This window comes from Heterodontus francisci, chromosome 4 (assembly GCF_036365525.1).
Source record: "Heterodontus francisci isolate sHetFra1 chromosome 4, sHetFra1.hap1, whole genome shotgun sequence".
Classification (NCBI taxonomy): Eukaryota; Metazoa; Chordata; class Chondrichthyes; order Heterodontiformes; family Heterodontidae; genus Heterodontus; species Heterodontus francisci.
In genome coordinates, this window is record NC_090374.1 from 131233214 (window position 1) to 131259396 (window position 26183).

Sequence of the window (26183 nt, forward strand, 5' to 3'; positions counted from 1 at the left end):
CAGGGATAATCCAGGTAATTATAGACCGGTGAGCCTGACGTCAGTGGTAGGGAAGCTGCTGGAGAAGATACTGAGGGATAGGATCTATTCCCATTTGGAAGAAAATGGGCTTATCAGTGATAGGCAACATGGTTTTGTGCAGGGAAGGTCATGTCTTACCAACTTAATAGAATTCTTTGAGGAAGTGACAAAGTTGATTGATGAGGGAAGGGCTGTCGATGTCATATACATGGACTTCAGTAAGGCGTTTGATAAGGTTCCCCATGGTAGGCTGTTGGAGAAAGTGAAGGCGCAAGGGGTCCAAGGTGTACTAGCTAGATGGATAAAGAACTGGCTGGGCAATAGGAGACAGAGAGTAGCAGCAGAGGGGAGTTTCTCAAAATGGAGACGTGTGACCAGTGGTGTTCCACAGGGATCCGTGCTGGGACCACTGTTGTTTGTGATATACATTAATGATTTGGAGGAAAGTATAGGTGGACTGATTAGCAAGTTTGCAGACGACACTAAGATTGGTGGAGTAGCAGATAGTGAAGGGGACTGTCAGAGAATACAGCAGAATATAGATAGATTGGAGAGTTGGGCAGAGAAATGGCAGATGGAGTTCAATCAGGGCAAATGCGAGGTGATGCATTTTGGAAGATCCAATTCAAGAGTGAACTATACAGTAAATGGAAAAGTCCTGGGGAAAATTGATGTCCAGAGAGATTTGGGTGTTCAGGTCCACTGTTCCCTGAAGGTGGCAACGCAGGTAAATAGAGTGGTCAAGAAGGCATACGGCATGCTTTCCTTCATCGGACGGGGTATTGAGTACAAGAGTTGGCAGGTCATGTTACAGTTGTATAGGACTTTGGTTCGGCCACATTTGGAATACTGCGTGCAGTTCTGGTCGCCACATTACCAAAAGGATGTGGATGCTTTGGAGAGGGTGCAGAGGAGGTTCACCAGGATGTTGCCTGGTATGGAGGGCGCTAGCTATGAAGAGAGGTTGAGTAGATTAGGATTATTTTCATTAAAAAGACGGAGGTTGAGGGGGGACCTGATTGAGGTGTACAAAATCATGAGAGGTATAGACAGGGTGGATAGCAAGAAGCTTTTTCCCAGAGTGGGGGATTCAATTACTAGAGGACACGAGTTCAAAGTGAAAGGGGAAAAGTTTAGGGGGGATATGCGTGGAAAGTTCTTTACGCAGAGGGTGGTGGGTGCCTGGAACGCGTTGCCAGCGGAGGTGGTAGATGCGGGCACGATGGCGTCTTTTAAGATGTATCTAGACAGATACATGAATGGGCAGGAAGAAAAGAGATACAGACCCTTAGAAAATAGGCGACATGTTTAGATAGAGGATCTGGATCGGCGCAGGCTTGGAGGGCCGAAGGGCCTGTTCCTGTGCTGTAATTTTCTTTGTTCTTTGTTCAATTTTATTTTTTCTTTTAAATCTCCCAAAATAATTACATTTTGATGAAATGATGTTCTACACTTGTCGAATTAAATTTTCAGGGACAGAGAGGTTGTTTGTCAATAATATAACTTATCACACCGTAATGGATAATTAGAGGGTAAGTATCATAACTTTATGACTGTCATGCATTTAAATGCCTGATCTATCGCAAGTAGCAGTGGGCAAGTCAGACAGCAATTTCCTGAATTTCACGTTTTAGCTGTGCATGTCCGGACTCTGGAGGTTGCTGTCCAATTTACTTTATAATAATAGCGAGAGCTGATAGTCTCACTGTTATTCCTATCGCAAAATTCAGGCCAAAGGCTTCAGTTGCCCCATTCTTTGTCTGGAGGAAGCTGACTCATCTAAGACCGAACGTTGGATAGCAGTCTGACAGCACAGAGGTAGTTTGGCAGGGAGGGACAAGAACAGTGGTGGAGGGGTCGAGCTGGTGTACATGTGAAAGCTGAGCACATGCCTGCAATTGACTGATGTCACCATGGGGCAAAATGCAATTAAGGATTGGATAAACTTAAATGTGGCCATTGCTGATAATGCAAGCAAGAGAAATGAAACAGTTGCTGGAGGTCCACTGGTTATGTTTAGAGGTAGGACTGAAATCTTGTGCAGGCAATCACATTAAGTTGTGCCAATTCCTCATAAAATCCTGCCCAAAAGGTGATCGATATATGCAATGGACTCCCAGATATGGTAGAGGAGGAAAAAAAATCCCTGGAACTATTTCATAGCTGGATGCTGAATTTGGGGTTGGAGGAAAACAGACTATAGATTTCTTTCCAAGAGAATGAGCTAGTATGGACTAAATGGCTTTCTTCATCCATATCAATGTTGAGTTCTTGCTGAATAAGCAATTCATCACAGACAAAATCAAGTACATTGACTACAAGAACAAAACTCTGTGAAATGATAGACCACTGTAAAAGATATTTTTGCAATTTGTTTTCTTAATTCACTGGAAGTATTTTACAAGTGTTGCGAGAAATATTGATCAAAAACAAAAAAAAAGTACACCCAGAGTTCAACAATTGCCACAATGTTAGTGCTTGGAGGAAGAACACACAACAGTTCTACATGGAATGATAACTTGTATTTGATACACATGCTTTAGATGAAGTCTAGATAAGCTGGTTTCATTTATGTGCTTACATGTGCTGCTGGGAATTTAGTATTAATTTACAAGCATCAGTCAAGCACATGAAGATAGTATTTTTTAATTCATGTAAACTCTCTTTTAACCTGCCAAGAGCCAAATTCAAAGCAATCCTTGATTATACTAAAAAGGGTTCTAATTCTCAGAATGCCTTTCTAAATGGCCTCACAAAGTGAAACCGGCAAATTAACAATAATTGTGCCAAATTTTGGGTCAATTCTGTTATACGTCCACTGAGAAATGGATTGAGATTCTTCAAATTAGCTTCAGATTCCAGCATTCAGAAATCACTGGGCTCTCTTTAAATGTTAATACAAAGGAAAATGCTGCAGATGCTGGAAATCTGAAATAAAAACAGAAAATGTTGGAAATACTCAGCAGGTCTGGCAGCATCTGTAGAAAGAGAATGTTTCAAGAAAGGTCACAGACCTGAAGCATTAACTCTGTTTCTCTCTCCACGGATGCTACCTGACCTGCTGAGTATTTCCAGCATTTTCTGTCTGTCTCTCTTTAAATGTGACTTCCTGCTAGCACTGAATGGCCGTCACTTCAAGACCTAGCTTATACTGTCAAGACTAAGGCATGGGAAGTTGTGCACGAACATATCTGTATATTATTAACTATGATGTGAGCATTATAATGTTTTCTCGAAGAGTTCAGTACATCCGCCCCCATATGTATAAATGTGCAAAAGTATGGGTACAGACTTAGAGATTGGGTTCTTCACCTGAATTCCTAACCTCCCACTGTCCATTCCAGACCACCACCAGCAGTAATGATGACTGGAATATTTAACCATCACATAATTATAAAATATCTAGAACATCAATATTTCAAAGATTAGACAATAAAAGTCTGAACTCCCTCATAGTTTCAGAACCTCATATCATAGTGAGTTTTTATCTCATCATTCAGATCTAAATCAAAAGCCTAAAAGGCAGTAACATTGTCACATGAACATCCCAATCCTTCACATCTACATCTGTAACCCCTCTGAATAATGAAAGACCATTTTAGTATTCCAAGTATGCACACTATTCCTTCAGACAATATGCTAGAAAATACTGTGCCAATACCTGCAAGTACTTAACACTTTTATGTGACATTCTTCCGTCTATGGTTTTAATGTAAGTGTTAACTCGGGTTAACATCTCTGTTAAAATAGCAGACAAAGGGACGTCATACAAATGGACTATTATCCACTATTGCCAACAGTAATTTCTAGCCTATCATCATAAATCTGTTGATCCACACAAACATCATGTGCTGGAGAAAAGCCATCTCACTTCGGACCTCACACAATATCAAAAGCATAAAAGAAAGTAATTATTTATCGCTTCCTATTGTGAACAGAAAGTATCTTGTTTTATACTTTCTGACTTTGATAACCCAGGTGTGACCTGCCGTGCCCACTGAAGTGGAGGTAGGCAGCAGACAAATTTGGTGCTGCCACCTCATTTACCTGATTGTGGCTCCCTGCTGAGCTCCCCCAGTGCTGCTGGCTGCCTCTGCACTCAGCAGGGAGCTGAACAGTTTGTGATAATAGCACATGGTGCAGCTAATGTTCTGTTCTTAAAGGCAGTCTGTCCCTCTTAAAGGGAAGCTGCATTGAATAACAGGAGACTGATGATGAATACGATTGCTGCAATTCCAAACAAGGAAAATGCAACACCAGGGCAGAGAGAGGGTTCCAGGTTCACAGATGCAGAGCTGGGGGCCTTAGCATTGAAGTTGGACTGGAAGAGAGACACCAGGATACCACAGGGGGAAGCCGGGTCAGGAGGACCTCATGGAACATCCTCAGAACGGATTGGGAGCAGATGGCCAGGTAGGTCAATTCCCGGCATCTGGCCCCAAGGACCTGGCAGCAGCGCCGCAAGAAGTAAAATGACCTCATGCGGGTGCTCAAGGTCAGTGAATGCATCTTGCCATGACATGTCCTACCCATTGCTCCACCAGCTTCTCACGCTGCTCAATGTACCACACTCCCATCACTCACCAAGCACCAGTCCACGGCACTCAGGACTCATACCTAATATCTAGATACTCCACCTCACCCTCAAATATCTACCAATGTTGCCAGCCTCACACCCACCACTTGCTGCCTCCACATACCTCCAGCTATTCAGCTATGTTAGGCACATCACCCAAACACATTGCAACACAATCACTAACTGTCTTCTCTTTCTCTTGCAGGGGAAGGAGGCACACAAAAGAAAGGAGCAGAGCAGAAACAGTGGGAGACAAGGACGCTTGCATCTCCTGAGCCCTATGGAGAAGATGGATCTCCGCAACTTGGGACCGGCTGCGACAGAGCACATGGCATCTGGCATTGCTGAGAACATTGCCTTATGCCCTTTTTCAACTCACAGCTCACTCTAATCATGCTATCTGGCTTGATAAGCAAGCTGCAGATGGTACGACCATCGACCGCTTGCTCTCCACCCCAACCCCTATCCTCACCCCAAAATTCCCCTTCTGATTTTTTGATTTCAAACATCCAAGAACTGTTACCTGCCCAGCCACAGCAGCCCCAGGAGGAGGAGAGAGAGCTACAGCACAGCCCTTTCAGTTGATCTAACATTTTCTGCCAACAGCTCAGACACTGGCACTGCATGTACCTTGGAGGCTAGTATAGAGTTGGGATTAGCACACAGTGAGTCCCTGGGCACGAAGGGGCTGCAGCCAGGCCAAGGATAAAGGATGGTTTGTTTGCCAGATCATTAGAGGGCGTGGTCGCAAACAAGCTCTGCTAGAGGGGACTCAAATGAGGGCCTCGATGGGGCAGCATTCAGGGGAATGTTGATGGGCATGCACACCGGGATGCTGGGTGCATTGGCTGAAGGGGTCCAGCTGGAAGTTGGCAGAGGACACCACACAGTGTTTTCCCTCATCCGTCACCTCTGCGCCATCTCTCTGGCGTGATGCACACCCAGAGGCACTGCAACTACAGCCCCTATACCTGATGCAGCCTTTGCATGGCAGGTCACCAAATCTTTCCTGTAAGGATGCAACAACAATTCCTGACAAATTCAGGAACTCACCTTAATACTTCCAAAAACACTCCATTGTGCTTCCAGAGACTTTGCAAGAGCAGAAGTTATTCAAAATTACCTTGCATGCAAGTTGGGCGCCCAGCCCTTTAAGTAATGCTGGTGTTTAATGCTTAATCTTTGGTGAGTGACAAGCAAATTTGTTGAATGGACCTGTGTGGTCCAAATTTGGAAAATGTCCATCACATCAGGTCATGGCCAATGTGATGACATGATAATAATACTTTAGCTGCTTCTGGCACATGCGCGAGTGCTCTTCTCAACATGGTATACTGTGCAGGCCACAACAGAGGCATAGCACAGACCCCAGTGGGCATTCGACTTCTGCAGCACAGTTACCAGTGGTGCTGCAGATCCATATTTCATCCCCTTCATTTTTCAATTCAGCGCTTTACATCCTTCACGAATCAACATTGAATTCAACAATTTCAGATCATAACCACTGCTCCCATTTTTTCAGACATGGGGGGATATTGGTACTGGTGGTTCTACTGTTGCCATTTACAGCTTTTCCAGACATAAACCTGTTGCTTCTTTTCTTTTCTTGTCCCATTACCATCCCATCCCATCTTGCCTTGCACCATCATCACTTTTGTCATTTAATCTCTCTTGCCTTCCACTCTATCACAGACTTCTCTTTGGTTATTTCCTCCCCTCCCCCTTACCCTGTATCTGTACTTGCTTAAAACCTGTTACATCTCCAACTTTGGCTAATTCTGACAAAAGGTCATTGAACTGAAACATTCTGCCTGGTGTCCTGGCCAACATTTATCCATCAACCAACATCACGAAAACAGATTAGCTGTTCGTTATCTCACTGCTGTTTGTGAGAACTTGATGTTTGCAAATTGGCTGCTATATTTCCTGCATTACAACAGTGAATACACTTCAAAGTAATTCATTGGCTTTAAAGCACTTTACGATGTTCGTGAAAGGTGATAGATAATTGTAAGTCTTTCTTTCTTAGGGGCTGAAAGGATTGATCTTGCCGATGGTCTCTGCTGCTGACCTTGCTGGATTAAACAGGGTCGGGAAGAGGTCAGCTAATTTACATTCACATAGTGAGTACCAATGCCACTATGGGTGCAACAAGGGCACCTGTGGTGTGTAGAACAACAACTTTCATTTATAAAGCACCTTCATTGCAGCAAAATATTAGAAGGCCACAAATTGTGCAAAGGCGGCTGAAGTGGGGTACTGTGTTGGGCACCTCTAAAAATTAAAAAAAAAATTCTATTGCCTCCTATTTGAAGATTCAAGCTTTGATATCAGCCCAGAGCTCAATGATGGTCACAGAATCATCATTAGGTTGGTCAGTATTCCAGTGTACCTGTGGCAACACTATGCTGGGTCCCTTTGAGGATCAAGGCCACAGCAACGTCTAACATAAGGAGTCCCTATCCCAGTCTCCCCCTCTCCTATACAGATGGCCATGCTTGGAGTAGGTGGAAGCTCTGTCGCAACAGACCACCATGGGGACTTTGACACTAGGTCTGTCAATTCATCATATCTGGCCTTTCCTGCATACTCTGGCTGATGTTTTAATGGGAATTGCAGTGGGAATATTGTGGATTTTCAGGTCCATAATTTTTGCTGTTTAAAAATGGAATCTTAGAAATAAAGAGAAACTAAAAATATAACTTAGCACACAGTATTTTTGGGATAAACCTCAAAGGTTGTAATTTTTTATGATTGCTTTTGGCACAGAATTCCTACATCCAACCCACAAAGGTTTTTAGTACATCCAAGCCACAGTTGAACAATCAGAAACAAAATCCCTGCATATGATGAAATGAATGAACAAGTATCAGTCAATTCCTCTCAGACTTCTTGAGTTTAGGTTTATTAAAACCTGGATTCACTTCAGTCATAATGAAAGAATCCACTGCATTTGTAAAATTAGCTCAGTATCTTAAACTTTATATAAGTGAAATGATTACATCAATCTGCAGTTCCAGGAATTAGTGCAATACGATTTCAACAGTTAATGTACACAATTGAACAATCAAATTGAAGCCAAGTACTTAATGGCTTGGTTAAAATCAAAAGAGATTAGCAAGATTTTTAAAGCCACTTGAATTCTGAAAACATGTGACCTGGTGCAGTGGACCAGATATCTCTTTTCTTTTCTTTTGGGCCTCCTTATCTCGAGAGACAATGGATACGCGCCTGGAGGTGGTCAGTGGTTTGTGAAGCAGCGCCTGGAGTGGCTATAAAGGCCAATTCTGGAGTGACAGGCTCTTCCACAGGTGCTGCAGAGAAATTTGTTTGTTGGGGCTGTTGCACAGTTGGCTCTCCCCTTGCGCCTCTGTCTTTTTTCCTGCCAACTACTAAGTCTCTTCGACTCGCCACAATTTAGCCCTGTCTTTATGGCTGCCCGCCAGCTCTGGCGATCGCTGGCAACTGACTCCCACAACTTGTGATCAATGTCACACGATTTCATGTCGCGTTTGCAGACGTCTTTATAACGGAGACATGGACGGCCGGTGGGTCTGATACCAGTGGCGAGCTCGCTGTACAATGTGTCTTTGGGGATCCTGCCATCTTCCATGCGGCTCACATGGCCAAGCCATCTCAAGCGCCGCTGACTCAGTAGTGTGTATAAGCTGGGGGTGTTGGCCGCTTCAAGGTTAAAATCAAAAGAGATTAGCAAGATTTTTAAAGCCACTTGAATTCTGAAAACATGTGACCTGGTGCAGTGGACCAGATATAACAGTCTTGTAATCTGGTGAAGGCAATCTACTTCTGAGATAGAAGAACTAATTTACTTCCAAATTGTAGAAGATGAGAAATGGTCCTTTTTCAATTATCTAAGAACTTAAAAGAAGTTTTAAAATCATAACTATAATGGGGAAGATCTTTTGTGGGCTTGGAAAAATTTGCACACACAAAGATTTCAAATGTGTCCCACAAAAAAAACACTACTTGGATTGGCGCAAATATTTTAACAAAGTCAAATTTCAGTTGGGCACCAGATAAGGACAAATAAGCATTTCTGGTGTATTACCATTTCTTTCTTTCTGTAAATAGAAACTGCATATCTGCAATGATGATGGGAAGATTTTAAATAAAATTCTACAAGACAACTTGTTTCATCTCTCCTATTCTTCATCTCAAAGACTTCTTTGACAGAACATGCTTATTCAGAGAATGGTGGTTTTCTTAGTTAATAAACTCCAAAGTGCTTTTTGAATGTAAAGTTCAGATACTCATTCAAATCTCCTGATGTCTCATCAGATTTATCTGTCAATAATTGAGCCCAGAAAGATCTGTGGTCTATGTCGAGTTAGGTGCTCTTAGCCAGGTTGGCAATAAGGCCACTACAATTGGCTTAGTGCCCCTGAATTAGGGAGTGGAAAAAATAACAAGTGTTTCATTATTGTCCAGCAACCTCGACTGGAAGTGCACGTGTTGATATTGGGTGAGTATAGAAAGAGACTTAAGTGCGATTCCCTATTGTTGAATAGTTTGCACACCGTCAAAGCCCACATGTGAATTATGGCCACTTGGGCAAGGTTCCAGGTAAGCTCAGCACCTCCAGCAAGGGACCAACACATTGAGGAGAGGAGGAGGGAAAATTGGCTAGAAAACAAATTGAATGTTAGGCCAGACTGGACCAATCATAGACACAGAATAATACATTGCAGAAGAGGCCCTTCCGCCCATCGAGTCTGCACTGATGCATTAAAACACCTGACATGTCTACCTAATCCCATTTGCCAGCACTTGGCCCATAGCCTTGAATGTTATGACGTGCCAAGTGCTCATCCAGGTACTTTTTAAAGGATGTGAGGCAACCTGCATCTACCACCCTCCCATCCAGGGCATTCCAGACCATCACCACCCTCTGGGTAAAAAGGTACTTCCTCAAATCCCCCTTAAACCTCCCACCCCTCACCTTAAACTTGTGACCCCTCGTAACTGACCCTTCAACTAAGGGGAACAGCTGCTCCCTATCCACCCTGTCCATGCCCCTCATAATCTTGTACACCTCGATCAGGTCACCCCTCAGTCTTCTCTGCTCCAGCGAAAACAACCCAAGCCTATCCAACCTCTCCTCATAGCTTAAATGTTCCATCCCAGGCAACTTCCTGGTGAATCGCCTCTGCACCCCCTCCAATGCAATCACATCCTTCCTATAATGTGGCGACCAGAATTGCACACAGTACTCCAGCTGTGGCCTTACCAAAGTTCTGTACAACTCCAACATGACCTCCCTGCTTTTGTAATCTATGCCTCGATTGATAAAGGCAAGTGTCCTATATGCCTTTTTCACCACCCTATTAACCTGCCCTTCTGCCTTCAGAGATCTATGGACAAACAAGCCAAGGTCCCTTTGTTCCTCGGAACTTCCCAGTGTCAGGCCATTCATTGAATACTTCCGTGTCACATTATTCCTTCAAAAGTGTATCACCTCACACTTTTCAGCGTTAAATTCCATCTGCCACCTTTCTGCCCATTTGACCATCCCATCTATATCTTCCTGTAACCTAAGACACTCCACCTCACTGTTAACCACTCGGCCAATCTTTGTGTCATCCGCAAACTTACTGATCCTACCCCCCACATAGTCATCTATGTTGTTTATATAAATAACAAACAATATGGGACCCAGCACAGATCCCTGTGGTACGCCACTGGACACTGGCTTCATCACTAAAACAGCCGTCTGTCATCACTCTCTGTCTCCTACAGAGAAGCCAATTTTGAGTCCACCTTATCAAGTTACCCTGTATCCCACGTGCATTTGCTTTCTTGATAAGTCTCCCATATGGGACCTTGTCAAAGGCTTTGCTGAAATCCATGTAAACTGCACTACCCTCATCTACACACCTGGTCACATGCTCAAAAAATTAAATCAAATTTGTTGGGCATGACCTCCCTCTGACAAAGCCATGCTGACTATTCCTAATCAAATTCTGCCTCTCCAAGTGGAGATAGATTCTCTCCTTCAGAATTTTCTCCAATAGTTTACCTACCACTGATGTGAGACTCACTGGTCTGTACTTCCCTGGCTTATCTCTACAACCTTTCTTAAATAGTGGGACCACATTAGCTGTTCTCCAGTCCTCTGGCACCTCCCCCGTGGCCAGAGAGGAATTAAAAATTTGGGTCAGAGCCCCTGCAATCTCCACCCTTGCCTCCCACAGCATCCTGGGACACAAATCGTCCGGACCTGGAGATTTGTCCACTTTTAAGCCTTCCAAAACCTCCAGTACCTTGTCACTCCCAATGACAATTTGCTCAAGAACTTCACAGATCTCTCTCTCTAAGTTCCATATCTACATCCTCATTCTCTTGGGTGAAGACAAATGTGAAGTATTCATTTAACACCCTACCAATGTCCTCTGGCTCCACCCACAAATTTCCCCCTTGGTCCCTCATAGGTCCTACTCTTTCCCTGGTTATCCTCTTCCCATTGATATACTTATAGAATTTCTTGGGATTTTCCCTACTTTTACCAGCCAGAGCTTTCTCATAGCCCCTCTTTGCTCTCCTAATTGCTTTCTTAAGCTCCATCCTACACTTTCTGTACTCTACTAATGCTTCCATTGATTTGCTCTCCTTGTGTTTGCTAAAAGCCTCTCTTTTCCTTCTCATCATACATTGAAGTTTGGCAAGTTTCGGGAAGCTTTGATAACACAGGATATTGTGAGCCTAGTCAAAAAGAAAAAGGAAGCATTTGTAAGGGCTGGAATGCTCGGAACAGATGAAGCACTTGAGGAATATAAAGACAGTAGGAAGGAACTTAAGCAAGGAGTTAGGAGGGCTAAAAGGGGTCATGAAAAGTCATTGGCAAACAGGATTAAGGAAATTCCCAAGGCTTTTTATACATATATAAAGAGCAAGAGGGTAACTAGGGAAAGGGTTGGCCCACTCGAGGACAGAGATGGGAATCTATGCATGGAGCCAGAGGAAATGGGTGAGGTGCTAAATGAGTACTTTGCATCAGTATTCACCAAGGAGAAGGACTTGGTGGATGATGAGCCTAGGGAAGGGAGTGCAGATAGTCTCAGTCATCTCATTATGAAAAAGGAGGAGGTGTTGGGTGTCTTGCAAAGCATTAAGGTAGGTAAGTCCCCAGGGCCTGATGGGATCTACCCCAGAATACTGAGGGAGGCAAGGGAAGAAATTGCTGGGGCCTTGACAGAAATCTTTGCATCCTCATTGGCTACAGGTGAGGTCCCAGAGGACTGGAGAATAGCCAATGTTGTTTCTTTGTTTAAGGAGGGTGGTAAGGATAATCCAGGAAATTATAGGCCGGTGAGCCTTACGTCAGTGGTAGGGAAACTATTAGAGAGGATTCTTCGGGACAGGATTTACTCCCATTTGGAAACAAACGAACCTATTAGCGAGAGACAGCATGGTTTTGTGAACGGGAGGTCGTGTCTTACTAATTTGATTGAGTTTTTTGAGGAAGTGACGAAGATGATTGATGAAGGAAGGGCAGTGGATGTTATCTATATGGATTTTAGTAAAGCCTTTGACAAGGTCCCGCATGGCAGACTGGTACAAAAGGTGAAGTCACACGGGATCAGAGGTGAGCTGGCAAGATGGATACAGAACTGGCTCAGTCATAGAAGACAGAGGGTATCAGTGGATGGGTGTTTTTCTGAATGGAGGGATGTGACTAGTGGTGTTCCGCAGGGATCAGTGCTGGGACCTTTGCTGTTTGTAGTATATATAAATGATTTCGAGGAAAATGTAGCTGGTCTGATTAGTAAGTTTGCGGACGACACAAAGGTTGGTGGAGTTGCGGATAATGATGAGGATTGTCAGAGGATACAGCAGGATATAGATCGGTTGGAGACTTGGGCGGAGAAATGGTAGATGGAGTTTAATCCGGACAAATTTGAGGTAATGCATTTTGGAAGGTCTAATACAGGTGGGAAGTATACAGTAAATGGCAGAACCCTTAGGAGTATTGACAGGCAGAAAGATCTGGGCTTACAGGTCCACAGGTCACTGAAAGTGGCAACGCAGGTGGATAAGGTAGTCAAGAAGGCATACGGCATGCTTGCCTTCATCGGTCACGGCATAGAGTATAAAAATTGGCAAGTCATGTTGCAGCTGTACAGAACCTTAGTTAGGCCACACTTAGAATATTGCGTGCAATTCTGGTCGCCACACTACCAGAAGGACGTGGAGGCTTTGGAGAGGGTACAGAGGAGGTTTACCAGGATGTTGCCTGGTCTGGAGGGCATTAGCTATGAGGAGAGGTTGGAAAAACTCGGATTGTTTTCACTGGAACGACGGAGGAGGAGGGGCGACATGATAGAGTTTTACAAAGTTATGAGCGGCATCGACAGAGTGGATAGTGAGAACTTTTTTCCCAGGGTGGAAGAGTCAGTTACTAGGGGACATAGGTTTAAGGTGCGAGGGGCAAAGTTTAGAGGGGATGTGCAAGGCAAGTTTTTTTACACAGAGGATGGTGAGTGCCTGGAACTTGCTGCCAGGGGAGGTGGTGGAAGCAGATACGATAGCGACGTTTAAGAGACATCTTGACAAATATATGAATAGGAAGGGAATAGAGGGATATGGGCCCCGGAAGTGCAGAAGGTGTTAGTTTCGGCAGGCATCAAGATCGGCACAGGCTTGGAGGGCCCAATGGCCTGTTCCTGTGCTGTCCTTTTCTTTGTTTGAATGTTTCTGGTTCATATTCTAAACTACCCACCCCGTAAGAAGTATGTTGCAGCAGCACATAGATAATGCCAATTTTATTAGTGTTTGGAGGTTATTTTGACTTTTTGAAATAACATAACATGGGTGATACAAATTTGGCAACCTGTTTTACATCTCAAGATTTTCATTTCCATGAACTTCAAAACAGGCTGCTGATTTGCTATCGGCAATTTTACATTATTGCACAAAGTCAAAATGTGTGTGTGAGTGAAATGCTACTTTGACAGTTAAATGTAAAATAAATTTATGTTCTTCTGTTTCTGATTGATATGGTGTGGGAAGTAGTGACAGGTGGATATTCAATATTTTTTAAAAATTGTTTGCCCATCTCCCTGGTGGTTCAGAAAGTTTAAATGCTGACTGTGTTTGATACTAATGATAATCTGAGCTGCTTCTGAGTGATAATTTTGTAACTCTCTGCTGTCAGTGGGGAGATTTGGTTGCAGTGCAGAATCCTAAAATTGTACCCATGGGGCCCGGAAATCCACAATAAGATTGCCAGAACTCTCCCCTACAAGAAGGCATAGACCCAGTTGTCCTAGGTTTCCTGCAAGTTTCCAACAAGTCTTGTAAGGGGTGGGTCCTCTCTCCACGCAGTGCGGCAATGGTTTTCTAATGACACAGAACCAAAGGCAAGGTCACTCCGCTTGCCTGGCTCATTTGAGACCTGTTGTATCTCTGGAAGCAATACACCAAACTTGTTTAGGTGTAGTGTCCTCCAAGTGGAAAAAAGTGGGCCCCACTGAGGGATCCAGATCAGAAAAGAAAGGGGAGATTTACAAAAACCTTATGCTGACCCCCTTACCACTTGAGCTGAGTGGACATGGCTTGGGACTGGACAATAATTATGACCTTTCTCCCCAAATCAGCAGGTGTTTGACTCATTTTCTGACTGCATGGGGCAGGGGCACTGGAAAAACACCCACAGTGGGCTTTGTACCTGCCTACTCCATGCACATTAGGTGCCCTCCCCCCGACCCTACAAAATTCAGTGGATCCACTGGGTTCGATCCCAGCGTAACTACCAGTCTTAAGTTCCAAGAAATGCTGTCTCGGTGGTGCATGTCCACCCTGAAGAGTACTTAATTATTTGGTGATCTGGGGAGTCACATTCATACTGTTTGCTACCTCAGTAGCCGTGAGGATGGTCTCTCCATTTTTGTGAATAAGTTTCATTTTAAGAAAGAATTTTATGTGGCTAGGAATGAGAAAACAAAATAATTGAGTCGATCTGGCTATCTCTGCATGCAAGTATATCACGAAGTCTGCATCCCTTGGTTACTTCCTTAATCAACAATCTCCAGTTTCTTTCCAGTTTAACTGAATCTGTACTCATTACAGTTGGCAACAATTTGTTCCCCAAGTATACAATACTCCAGATTAAGAAGTTGTGTCATTAGTCACATTTAAATCATGAAATCCAAACATAATTATCCTTTGCCTCACTAAGTAACATCTCAGCCCCTATTTCATCAATTCCTTTCAGAATGTGTAAGCACGTGAACTTTGTCTCCACATATTCTTCATTCTAATAAGAGTAAATTTAGGTGAATGTCCCTTCATAGACCATGGTTTCTTTAGCTATTGCTTTGTTGAACCAATTACAATGACTAATTACATATTGTTGGAGTTGCATGATCTGCCATGATCATAATGAAGGGCCGAATGGCCTACTCCTGCTCCAATTTTCTATGTTTCTATGTTTCTATTGCATTCAAGTTATTCTCTTGTAATTGTTACAAGGTCTTACTTGCTACTGTTACCAAACTTATCTGTATTGAATGCATTTGCTCAGACATTACAACTCCTGAATTTTTCTGAACAATGTTCTCTTCTTCAGTGTATACCACTTTGCCACAGTTTGTAGTGTTAAATGAAACTTAAAATATTCTGCTAGCAATACTTTAGTTACAGGTATAAATATTATAAATGGGAGATTCACCAGTCACTGCTGCTCAGTTTAAAGTTGTTTCCATTCATGATTATCCACTGCTTTCTACTGTCAAGACAGTTCTCTATCCAATTTGAAATTTCACATTTGATCTTAGGAGGCTGCAGCTTTCCTATAATCCTTTTGTCAGGGTTCATATCAAATGCCTCTGAAAGTCAAAATAATTATCAGTCACACTTCCTTCATCTGTTCATTTGGTTCATCTGCTCATTTGGTGACCTCCTTGGAAGATTCGAGCAAATTTGTTAAATGTGACTTCCCTTTCATTAACCCACTGCAGTTCAGGTTTATTTTTCTCAATGGGACCAAGACAATTCTAAATTTAAAACAGACTCTAAAATTTATCCATGATTAATATCAAGACAAGGGATGGAATTCCGATGAAAGCTTTTAAAATTAAAAAAAAAAGAAATACTAGAAATGCAAAACAGAATTCAGCATTTTTAAGTTACTGACCTGCTAATATTTCAGGCGAATTCCTTCTCTTTCAGATGCTGACTAATCTGCTGTGGATTTTCAGTATTTCCATTTTCTCTTTTTATCTCATATCCTCCTTTACTATTTTCAGAATTGCTTTTTAAAATTAAAAGTCCAAATTTATCTGAAGCATGTGCTTGTTAATATTTTAGTAACTAACCTTTAATTGTTCCAATCTATTGCAAGGCCTATGGTGCTTGTTTTGCTTACATACAGAACAAAATGCTTTTAATAAATCCCTCAGCCTAGTATATTGAAATTCTGCATGTTATATAAATGCTTGGTGTTATTTTTATGCAAAGAAAATCCTCCTTATAATTTCAGTCACAGCTGGATTCCTTATAAACAAATTTTAACCATTCACATATAAATTAGAAAATAACACTGCAGCTAACAAGTAATAGTACATTTTCACAATGTGTACGCCCATTAATAGTGAAACTTAAAGCAATTGCTAGCATATTGCCTTTAATAATGTCAGATTTACTGAATTGGTAGCATTCTTGCCTCTGAGTCAGAAAGTTATGGGTTAAGCACCAGACCAGCGTTATACTCCAGATAGGTGAGAAACAGAACTTGAGCCAATCTTTACACACGTTTATAAACATTTATTTACAGAGATTTGCATTACAAACATGCACCTCCTAACTCAACAATCACAGTTTCAGTCCGTTCCTATTTATAGGAGCACAAGTGAATCCCCAGTTAATGCTACCATCTGCATTCAATTAAATACAATTAATATACAATTAACAAGCAGAACCTGAGCATATAATCCAGGAGTGTTGGAGGTGCTGTTCAGTTCAGTCATTAAACTGAGACTCTGTCTGCACTCTCAGGTAGCTGCAAAATATCTGATGAGACTTTTTGAAGAAGATGAGGGGATTTCTCCCAGTCTCCTAGACAATATTTTTCCCTCACTCAATAATACTAAAACAGATTATCTGGTCATTTATCTCATTGTTGTTTGTGGGACTTTGCTTTGTGGGACTCCACAATTTGGCTACCATGTTCCCTCACATTGCAACAGTGACTATACTTCAAAAGTACACAAGCTGTAATTATTATGGGACATTCCGTGCCTGTCAAAGACACTATATAAACATAAACTCTTTCTACTTCAGACTTATTTCAGGTATTATCATCTGATTGACAGTCCACAAGTTAAATTTTGGTGCAAAGCCAATATTACTTTGCATCGAAACTAAACTGGTTGTATAAATGCACAGTTAGTATGCAGTTCCCAGGTTTACAGAATTCCTCAATTTCTACAGGATTATAGGTTCACTCCAATTTGCTATTCTTTGGTTGTGTTTTGTGTTAATATAGCCAGGCTATTTCTGGGACTCATGTAGATTATGCAGTAAAAGAAAAAGAAAAATTATTAGATCCTCATTAATGTATAGGAATAGTGGTCTAGAAATTTGATCGCGCCCAATAGTGGGCAAGCAGATCACATGGACCATAAGAAATTGGTGCTGGCAGCTCCTTATCATGAGACAAGCTTGCAGCCAGTGCTGCCTATGCTATTCATTAGCTGTGCATCAGTCTTTTTGGGAGGGCACGAAATCAGGCTTCACTGATACCACTTAAAGGCAGCCAGTCCCTCTTAAAGGGGAGGTGCATTCTGGTTGCAGACAGCACGAAAATTTTACAAAAGGTGAAGTGGCTGCAAGAGGTCCAAACAGAACACACAGGTTTTCCGATGCAGCACTGGAGGCCTTCGTCCAGGCTGTTATCCCCGGCAACGAGAAAGCCCTCCGGTCAACTCCTCCATCGATAGTGAAAGATATCACTGCAGTGGTTTACACCAGCAGCTTAGCTCCCAGGACATGATTGCAATGTCAAAAGAAGTTCAATTACATTAACAAAGTGTCAAGTTAAGAATCCTAACTCTTAGCTCAACTATTAGCTACTCACACTTGCAGTCTCACTAGTCACAATACCCTTTTCACACTCTTACAATCGCTGTACCACACATCACTCCAGAGGAGGCCAGCCTTTTTCTGAAGATGCAACGTCATTCGATCTAACACTGGAGAGCACGATCTCAGAGACTGGCACCATGTATAGTTTAGGAGCTAGTCTCAAACATGGGTTTTCATGTGGTGAATGGTGAATCACTGCCCATAAGTGTGCAGAAGCTAGGACAGGGGGATAGAATGCCACAGGTGCCAGCTTGCCGGAGGGCGAGATCACATACTAACTCTGCTGCAGAGTACTCAGATGCCTACTTTGAAGGACCTGGCTACAGAGGAAGGCTGATGGCTATATAACCAAGAAATTCTAGGTGTATTCTGGATTTATTATTGATACTTGTATTTGTAGTAAGTCCATAAGGTTGGACTGAAGGAAGGCAATTGAATGGTGGTAATAAGGACAGTGGTGATAAGGATTGATTGACTGTCGATAGGAGGGATGGTTCACATGAAGACTGCCTGATATTGCACCAGCCCGGAGCTGTCAGACTGCCGGCATCTGTTTTCCACCTGCAGCTCATCAGGTCTATGGTAATATAGCTGTGCCTCCCGTTAGCACTAGTGAGTAGCTGGCAGCGCACGCCACTATTTGGCAGCCCCATGGTCAAAACCTGCACATCTTCCCCGCTACCTGCCCAATAGTGTGGACAGGGGGTTATGATGTGGGGGCAGAGGTTGCACCATGGTTCAAATGCATTTCCACCTGCACCATTGTAACTTACTTGGGAACAGGCATGGGATGGCTGATTGCCCCCAGCAGGAAGAGACCTGCTTTACATTGAAAAACCACTGCCTAATGCTGTCATCAGCACTGTGATGGCATTTTAACTTCCGCATTTGGGAGGCACGTACAGGGCCAATCCTGAAACTTCAACCCTGGCAGGAATCCACAGAGTGCCCAGAAGAGACCAAGGCAAGTTTGGTGGAAATCTTGTGACCCCAAAGGATAACATGAGTCTCCCCTTACCTATGGCATTTGTTCCTGACTCACGTTTTCTTCACTTATCTTGTCAAAGATTGTTCCATTGGGTCCTGGTGACAACATAACTCCCATCTACCAGCCTCTACACCATTTCTATTGGATATGGATGTGTCTCAGCAATGTGAAATGCTAATGTTGTCTTACACTTCGGGGGGGGGGGGGGGGGGGGTGTGTGGAGGTGCAGACACTTTGGCCCTCAGACACCAGATTCCCATCCCGAGTAAAAATCAACTACTATTCTACACTTCTCATTTTTTCTCTTCCTCCATTCTGTTAAGAAGCATACCATTTAGGATACATTTTTTTCATTATTGTTTTTCCCAAAACAGACTTCACATTTCTCCACACTGAACTACATCTGCTGTCTCGGTCCAATTCTTATAATCTGCGGCATAACAATATGACAAAATAAGTATAATAATTTAAGATATTGTATTTAACTCAGGGGCCCAAGAAATGCTGGTTCCAGGCTCTGCATAAAATGATGGATAGAACACAGCATAGCAGACAATTGATAGGACTTTGAACCAGTGTAACAAAACAAAAATTACCTGCATCTCCTTGCAGAATGAAGCTGTAGGACCAAACAGAATCTGACACTGTTCATCTGCTGTGTAGATCATCCCTGGCAACTTGGATGACAATATCACTGAATTGAGGCTTTGAGGATCTGTGTGCAGTAAACAATTACTGACCTTTGACCTGCCAATACATGTAAATTCATAAGTTATAACAAAAAAAAACTGTTCATTTTATCCTGTTTCAGTTTTTCTAAATGTAAGGAAATTTGCAGCAGGGGTATTATGATTTCAACCCCACGATTTTACAACAGTTGGATCAAACAGCACCAAAACATGGAAGAAATGCAAAGATAAATTCACCGATACTGGGTACCCATTGGGCAGCTGTGCATGAAGGCAGCAAGGTTTACAGAATTGGATCTATGGTGCTCTTGTCCCTTTTCAGACTGCCGCACATTTTGCACATAAGGGAGCCCAGGATAGGTCAATTTACCTTGCAAAACATTTAAATCAGCATGATTCCATTTGCTGACCCTTATAATAATTAAGGAAAAAAAGGCTTTTAAAATGGCGTGAGTTACGAAATGAAATGCAAAAATAAAAATGAACAGGAACAACTGATCTAATTGTTGTGATTCTAACATAAGAATGTACACATTTTTCAGAATGCAAAAAGACCATTATGCCAGTCCTTCAACCCTATCTATCTGCCTTTTCATCAAATCCCTCAATTCCTTCTCTCTCTAGAAATACATCTAATTGCCTCTTGAAGCTACTTATATTTCCCACTTTAATAGCTTTGTCTGATAATTTATTCTATAGGTTTGTTACTGTCTGTGTTAAATAGTTTCTCGCACGTCCTGTAGAGTAGATCTACTCCAGCAGGGAGCTTCAAGGAAATAAGCTGGAGTGTTGCGGTGATGAAGACAGAAAAGTGCATTGGTGCGACAACACAGCCTTGCTTGATGCCAGTTTGCACTCTGATTGAGTCAGTGGCACATCTATTGGCAAGGATTACAGCTTGCATGTCGTGCAGCAGGCGGAGGATGGTGACGAATCTTTCCGGGCAGACAAATTTGAGGAGGATGTTTGATAATCCCTCTCGGTTGATAGAGTTGAAGGCTAATGTGAGGTCAAAGAAGACCATGTCCACTGTGCCTCTTGATGGATGGAATCAGCATTGTGATTGCAGTAGGAGCTCTTCAGCCATGGGGAGGAGGCGGTTGAGAAGGACTCTTACAATGATCTTCTCTGTGGCGGACAGCAGGGATACCTCTCTGTAGTTACTGCAGTCAGTCTTGCCATCTTTTTTGAATTACGGTGTCTCAGAGATCCTCTGGCATGCTCTCCTCCTTCCAGATGAGGGAGATGAGACCATGTATTTGTGTGAAGAGTATTTTCGCCGTATTTTAAAATTTCAGCAGGAATTCTGTCCACGCCGGTGGCCTTATTGTTTTTTAGCAGTTGGATGGCCTTTTCAATCTCATGTCAGGCTGGGGTTGCGCTGAGGTCGTGGCGGGTAGCATGCTGTGGAATGTGGTCGAGGGCACTCGCATCAAGGACTGAGTCGCAATTGAGGAGATCTTCGAAATGCTCCTTCCAACGAGTGCTGACTGCCTCTCTGTCCTTGTTCAGTGCCGCTCCATTCTTTGCACTCAGTGGGGTAGGTCCTTGGGTGCTTGGGCTGTAAGTGGTCTTGACCATTACCTTGGTCATCGAGCTGCAGTACGCTGACAATGCTTGCGTATACGCACACTCAAAAGCTAAGCTTCAAACCCTTGTCAATGCGTTCACTGAGGCGTATGAAAGAATGGGCCTTAAGCTAAACATCCGGAAGACAAAGGTCCTCTACCAGCCTGTTCCCGCAGCAGAACACTGCTCCCCTGACAATCAAGATCCACAGTGAACCACTGGACAATGTGAATCATTTCTCATATCTTGGAAGCCTCTTCTCAGCAAGGGTAGACATTGACGATGAAACACAGCATCGCCTCCAGTGTGCTAGCGCAGCCTTCAGTCATCTGAGGAAGAGATATTTGACAATAAAGACCTCAAATCTGGCACAAAGCTCATGGTCTACAGGGCCGCAGTGTTACCTGCCCTCCTGTATGCGTTGGAAACATGGACACTGTACAGCAGACATCTCAAAGCCTGGAAAGATATCACCAGCGGTGCCTCCGCAAGATCCTGCAAATGCAGTGGCAGGACAGGTGCTCCAATATCAGGCCAACATCCCCAGTATCGAGACACTGGTCATGGCTAGTCAGTTACATTGGATGGGCCACATCGTGTGCATGCCTGACACAAGACTCCCAAAACAAGCTTTCTACTCCGAGCTCCGTCACGGCAAGAGGCTACCAGAAGGGCGGTGGAAATGTTATAAGGATGTCCTTAAAGCCTGTCTGGAGAAATGTGACATCTCCACTGATTCGTGGGAATCTCTTGCCCGAGACTGACCAAAATGGAGAAGAAGCAGAGTGGCAGAGTGTGCGGATCCAGAATTGGACTATTTAGTCACCTAAGGACCCACAACCCTGGAATGGAAGAAAGCCACCCTTGCTCCCGAGGGACTGCCTAAGAAGGAGAGGTCTGTCTGTGTAAAAAGCTTTGACCTGAATTTCTTTCCTTCTCCCAGTTTGCTCATTTTTGACAAGTATCCCCTGGCATTTGAATCTTTTGCCATAGTAAACAATTTGCATATCTCAGCTTTATAATCTTCAGAGCCATAATACAATACTACAAATATCTTTGTCACCTGATTGCACTTAGAAACCAGGTGAGTTCTGCATTCAAGGTAGCTCCTCCTACTTAGTATTGCTATAGTTACAGATACTTCAAAGGGGGACAGTAATCGAAAATCTGTAAATTTTATGTGGGTGGGATATGAAAAAAGGTTAGATTTGAATTACCCCTTCAGAGAACAATTCTGACTATTAACTTAGCATTTTTACAGAATATTTTTTCTGTCGTATGTTTAAAATACTGGTTGACCTTATGATATCAAGACTCCTTATTAAATCAAATTAAACATTATCAACATAATTTCTGTAAACTCTAATGCTATCCTGAAAGTAGGCTTCAACCCCCATTTAAGCCATGGATTGAACTTCACTCACTTAGCAAGTGAGTAATGTTAGTTCATGATTGAGTTGCTAGAGGCAATATTTTAAATTTAATTACTAAAATATAGAAGGACCGCTGCCTAGAAATGGGATAGACGGTGGGTGCAATGAGGTCCACAGCCTAGGGCATCCTATCCTCTAAGCTGAAAGAGAAAGTATGGCAACAATCGTCAGGATAGATTTCCAGACACCTAGCATTAAACCAGGCAGAACATTGCACCAATGAGTAAAAGTTTGTAATAATGAAAAATGGTGCTTTGCCTTAAATGAATAAACATATCCAACTCCATTCTGGCCTTATTATAATTTAAACAATCAATTATTGAACTGACACACTAATTAAGCACAGTTAGTTTGAAGTATGAAGCAATATGATTAGTTACTTGTCACACTTTTAAAATCATAACTCTTTTCAAAGGTAACCCCTAGATATTTTTGATATAATGTTAGGTTTACTGTCAGTTTCTTCTCCAGTGGCTTTTTCACATATGTTGGTCACAGTCAGCAGATATGGTCTCTTACCTATAATTTTTGTATTATTGCTTCTCTCCCTTCCCCCTCCTGTTTCTTTCTCTATTTCTTGGCTCTTCTGTTTCTCTCTCTCTCTCCTGTTTCTTCCTGTCATGCCTTTTCCTTCCCTCTCTCATTTCTTCTGTGTTTTTGGGTCGTTGGGAACTATGGTGTGCCAATGTGAGGTAGTAAGCCATCAAAGGTCACATGCCACATTCTTTGCTGGTAGGAAATGAGTTCTGGAATGGGGGAGTGTTCCAGTCAGGGTTGCAGGCAAGTTGCATTTGGGTGTTGGGTGGTGGGTTCCTGCGCAGCTGATGGTGGGGCATCCAGAGACAAGAGTGGTGGGGAAAACCTGGTGAGGGATGCAGCCTGGCTTTTGATAATGGGTCAAAGAGTCACAGGACAGCAGTAGAAAGCAACATGAACAGACAAGTGCTCCATCTGCCTGGCTCACACCTGGTTTCCCCCACCTACAATGTAGGCTCTCCTTTAACATAATCTTTCCCGCCCACCACATCAATCCTTCTTGCACTGCTTCATAGCTGTCTGCTCAAATACATTCCAAATGAGACTGGCTCCGAACAAGCCTTTTGAGTTTAACTTATTCACAATCTAGTGGCACAGCACAGTGCCTTTGTGATGTATGACTCCAAAGGACTATGATTTTTTTTCAAAATGGTGGTGAGTATACAGTCACAGGCTTCCTTATATCAGAACTAATCCAGTGAAGAAATTGTCTTTCAACAGGAAAACTTTATAATGTTAAATGCCACATGTATTATGTTTCCTCAGCGTTCTGGGCCAACAACAAAGATTAATGGGCCAGATTTTGCTGCAGCAGGACATCTAATGGTGTCTGCTGCTAGTTAGACTTACCCCTTGCACCCTTCAGCTCAAAAAATGTTTGCCGACAAGGTTGCTGATAGTGTGAGTTGATAGCAGTGAGTGAACAAGGCAACCAACAGGATATCTGCTTAACCAATTAGATTTAAGGATTTGGAAATAAACTGTGGAAGAGCTGAGAAGGAGGGTGAATTAAAAGGGGACAAATTCAATGTCAAATCAGGCACAGAAAGAGAAATAAAATGACAGATTGAATTAAGAGAGACGGGAATAAAGAGAGGGAAAGAAAAAAAAGAAGACATTTTTAAAATCTCCCCGAAAAATTCAAAGTCCAAAGGAATGAAACTCCACACTTTTAATAGTTAATTTTTTGGTGCCATAGAGATTGATTGGTTGTAATTCACAATTATATCATTAAAAGAGTACTTCTAATTACTAACCCTAAATATTTGAGGTGGATTAACACGTATCTACTGCAAATACAGGATAGACACGCTCAGCCAGCTTCTGGAGCCTGTTTAGAGCAACACGAGCGAAGACTTTCCCCACTATGCGCAGGGAGATTCCACAGTAGTTGTTGCAGTCACCGCGGTCACCCTTGTTCTTATAGAGGGTGATGATATTGGCATTGCGCATGTCCTGTGGTACTGCTCCCTCATCCCAGCACAGGCAAAGCAGTTTGTGCAGAGCTGAAAGTATAGCAGGCTTGGCACTCTTGATGATTTCAGGGGTAATGCCGTCCTTCCTGGGGGTTTTTCCGCTGGCGAGAGAATCAATGGTATCACTGAGTTCCGATTTTGTTGGCTGTACGTCCAGCTCATCCATGGCTGGCAGAGACTGGGCTGCATTGAGGGCGGTCTCAGTGACAACATTTTCCCTGGAGTACAGTTCTAGGTAATGCTCCACCCAGCGGTCCATTTGCTTGCGTTGGTCAGTGATTGTGTCCCCTGATTTAGATTTGAGGGGGGCAATCTTCTTGACGGTTGGCCCAAAAGCTCTCTGAATGCCATCACACATCCCTCTGATATTTCCTGTGTCAGAGGCCAGCTGAATATGACTGCATAGGTGTTGCCAGTAGTCATTTGCGCAGCGCCTGGCTGTTCTTTGTGCAGCGCTTCTGGCAGCTTTAAGTGCTACGGACGTTAACTCGCTGGGGCTTTCTTGTAGTTCAGCAGTGCAATGCGCTTAGCGGCTATGACAGGTTCCAGCTCTTCAATGTGAGATTGAAACCAGTCTGCATTCCGCTTCACACAATTGCCACAGGTGGTCATTGCTGAGCCATAGATGGCGGCTCTGATGTGGCCCCACGTGGTCCCTGCATCCCCTGTGGGAGTGTTTTGGAAGAATTTTTCAAGTGAATTTAGAAACTTGCGTAACAGCTGTGGATGAGAAATTCTGCCACTGTTGATGCGTGGGCAGCCCTTCTGCTTGGAGTGATGCAGCTTCTTTGGTTTGAGGCTAACCTTGCTGCACACCAGGGAGTGGTCGGTGTCGCAGTCCACACTGTAGAAGCTGCGTGTGATTTGAACGCTGTTTAAAGAGGCTCGCCTTGTGACGATGAGGTCCAGCTGGTGCCAACGACGTGATCTTGTGTGCCTCCAAGAAACCTGGTGACAGGGTTTAGTGTGAAAGAATGAGTTGGGGATGCAGAGGTTATGATAGGTACACAACTCAAGCAGTCTCTGTCCATTCTCATTCATCCTTCCAATGCCATAGCGCCCAAGGCAGGAAGGCCATGAGTTATGGTCGGCCCCAACCCTGGCATTAAAGTCCCCCAGCAGGAATAGGTGTTCGGTGTTGGGGATGCTACTAATGATATTATTGAGTTCCTCATAGAACTGGTCTTTAGCTTCAGGTGGGGAGCAGAGTGTTGGAGCATAGATGCTGAGTAGGTGTACTAGACCAGAGGCGGTGAACAGTCGGATGGACAGTATGTGTTCCGAGCCATTTGAGGGTGGCTCTATCCACCATTGACATGCTGTTCTCCCGTCGCCAGCTACAGGAGAAATGCCGTGAACAACAGATGCCCCTCTACGTTGCTTTCATTGATCTCACCAAAGCCTTTGACCTCGTCAGCAGAAGTGGTCACTTCAGACTACTAGAAAAGATTGGATGCCCACCAAAGCTACTAAGTATCATCACCTCATTCCATGACAATATGAAAGGCACAATTCAGCATAGCGGCACCTCATCAGACCCCTTTCCAATCCTGAGTAGCGTGGAACAGGGCTGTGTTCTCGCACCTACACTGTTTGGGATCTTCTTCTCCCTGCTGCTCTCACATGCAGTCCTCAGAAGAAGGAATTTTCCTCCACACAAGATCAGGTGGCAGGTTGTTCAACCTTGCCCGTCTAAAAGCAAAGACCAAAGTACGGAAAGTCCTCATCAGGGAACTCCTCTTTGCCGACGATGCTGCTTTAACATCTCACACTGAAGAGTGTCTGCAGAGACTC

The 26183-nt window shown here is 43.3% G+C and overlaps 1 protein-coding gene across 1 annotated transcript in view; it reads right to left on the reverse strand.

The window, feature by feature from the left end:
• Positions 1-26183, reverse strand: part of LOC137369250 (A disintegrin and metalloproteinase with thrombospondin motifs 19-like) — a 593631-nt gene that overhangs the window by 291394 nt on the left and 276054 nt on the right. Inside the window, exon 10 of the mRNA XM_068030172.1 lies at positions 19283-19433. Coding sequence (XP_067886273.1) covers positions 19283-19433 — 151 coding nt within the window. The remainder of the gene's footprint in view (positions 1-19282; positions 19434-26183) is intronic.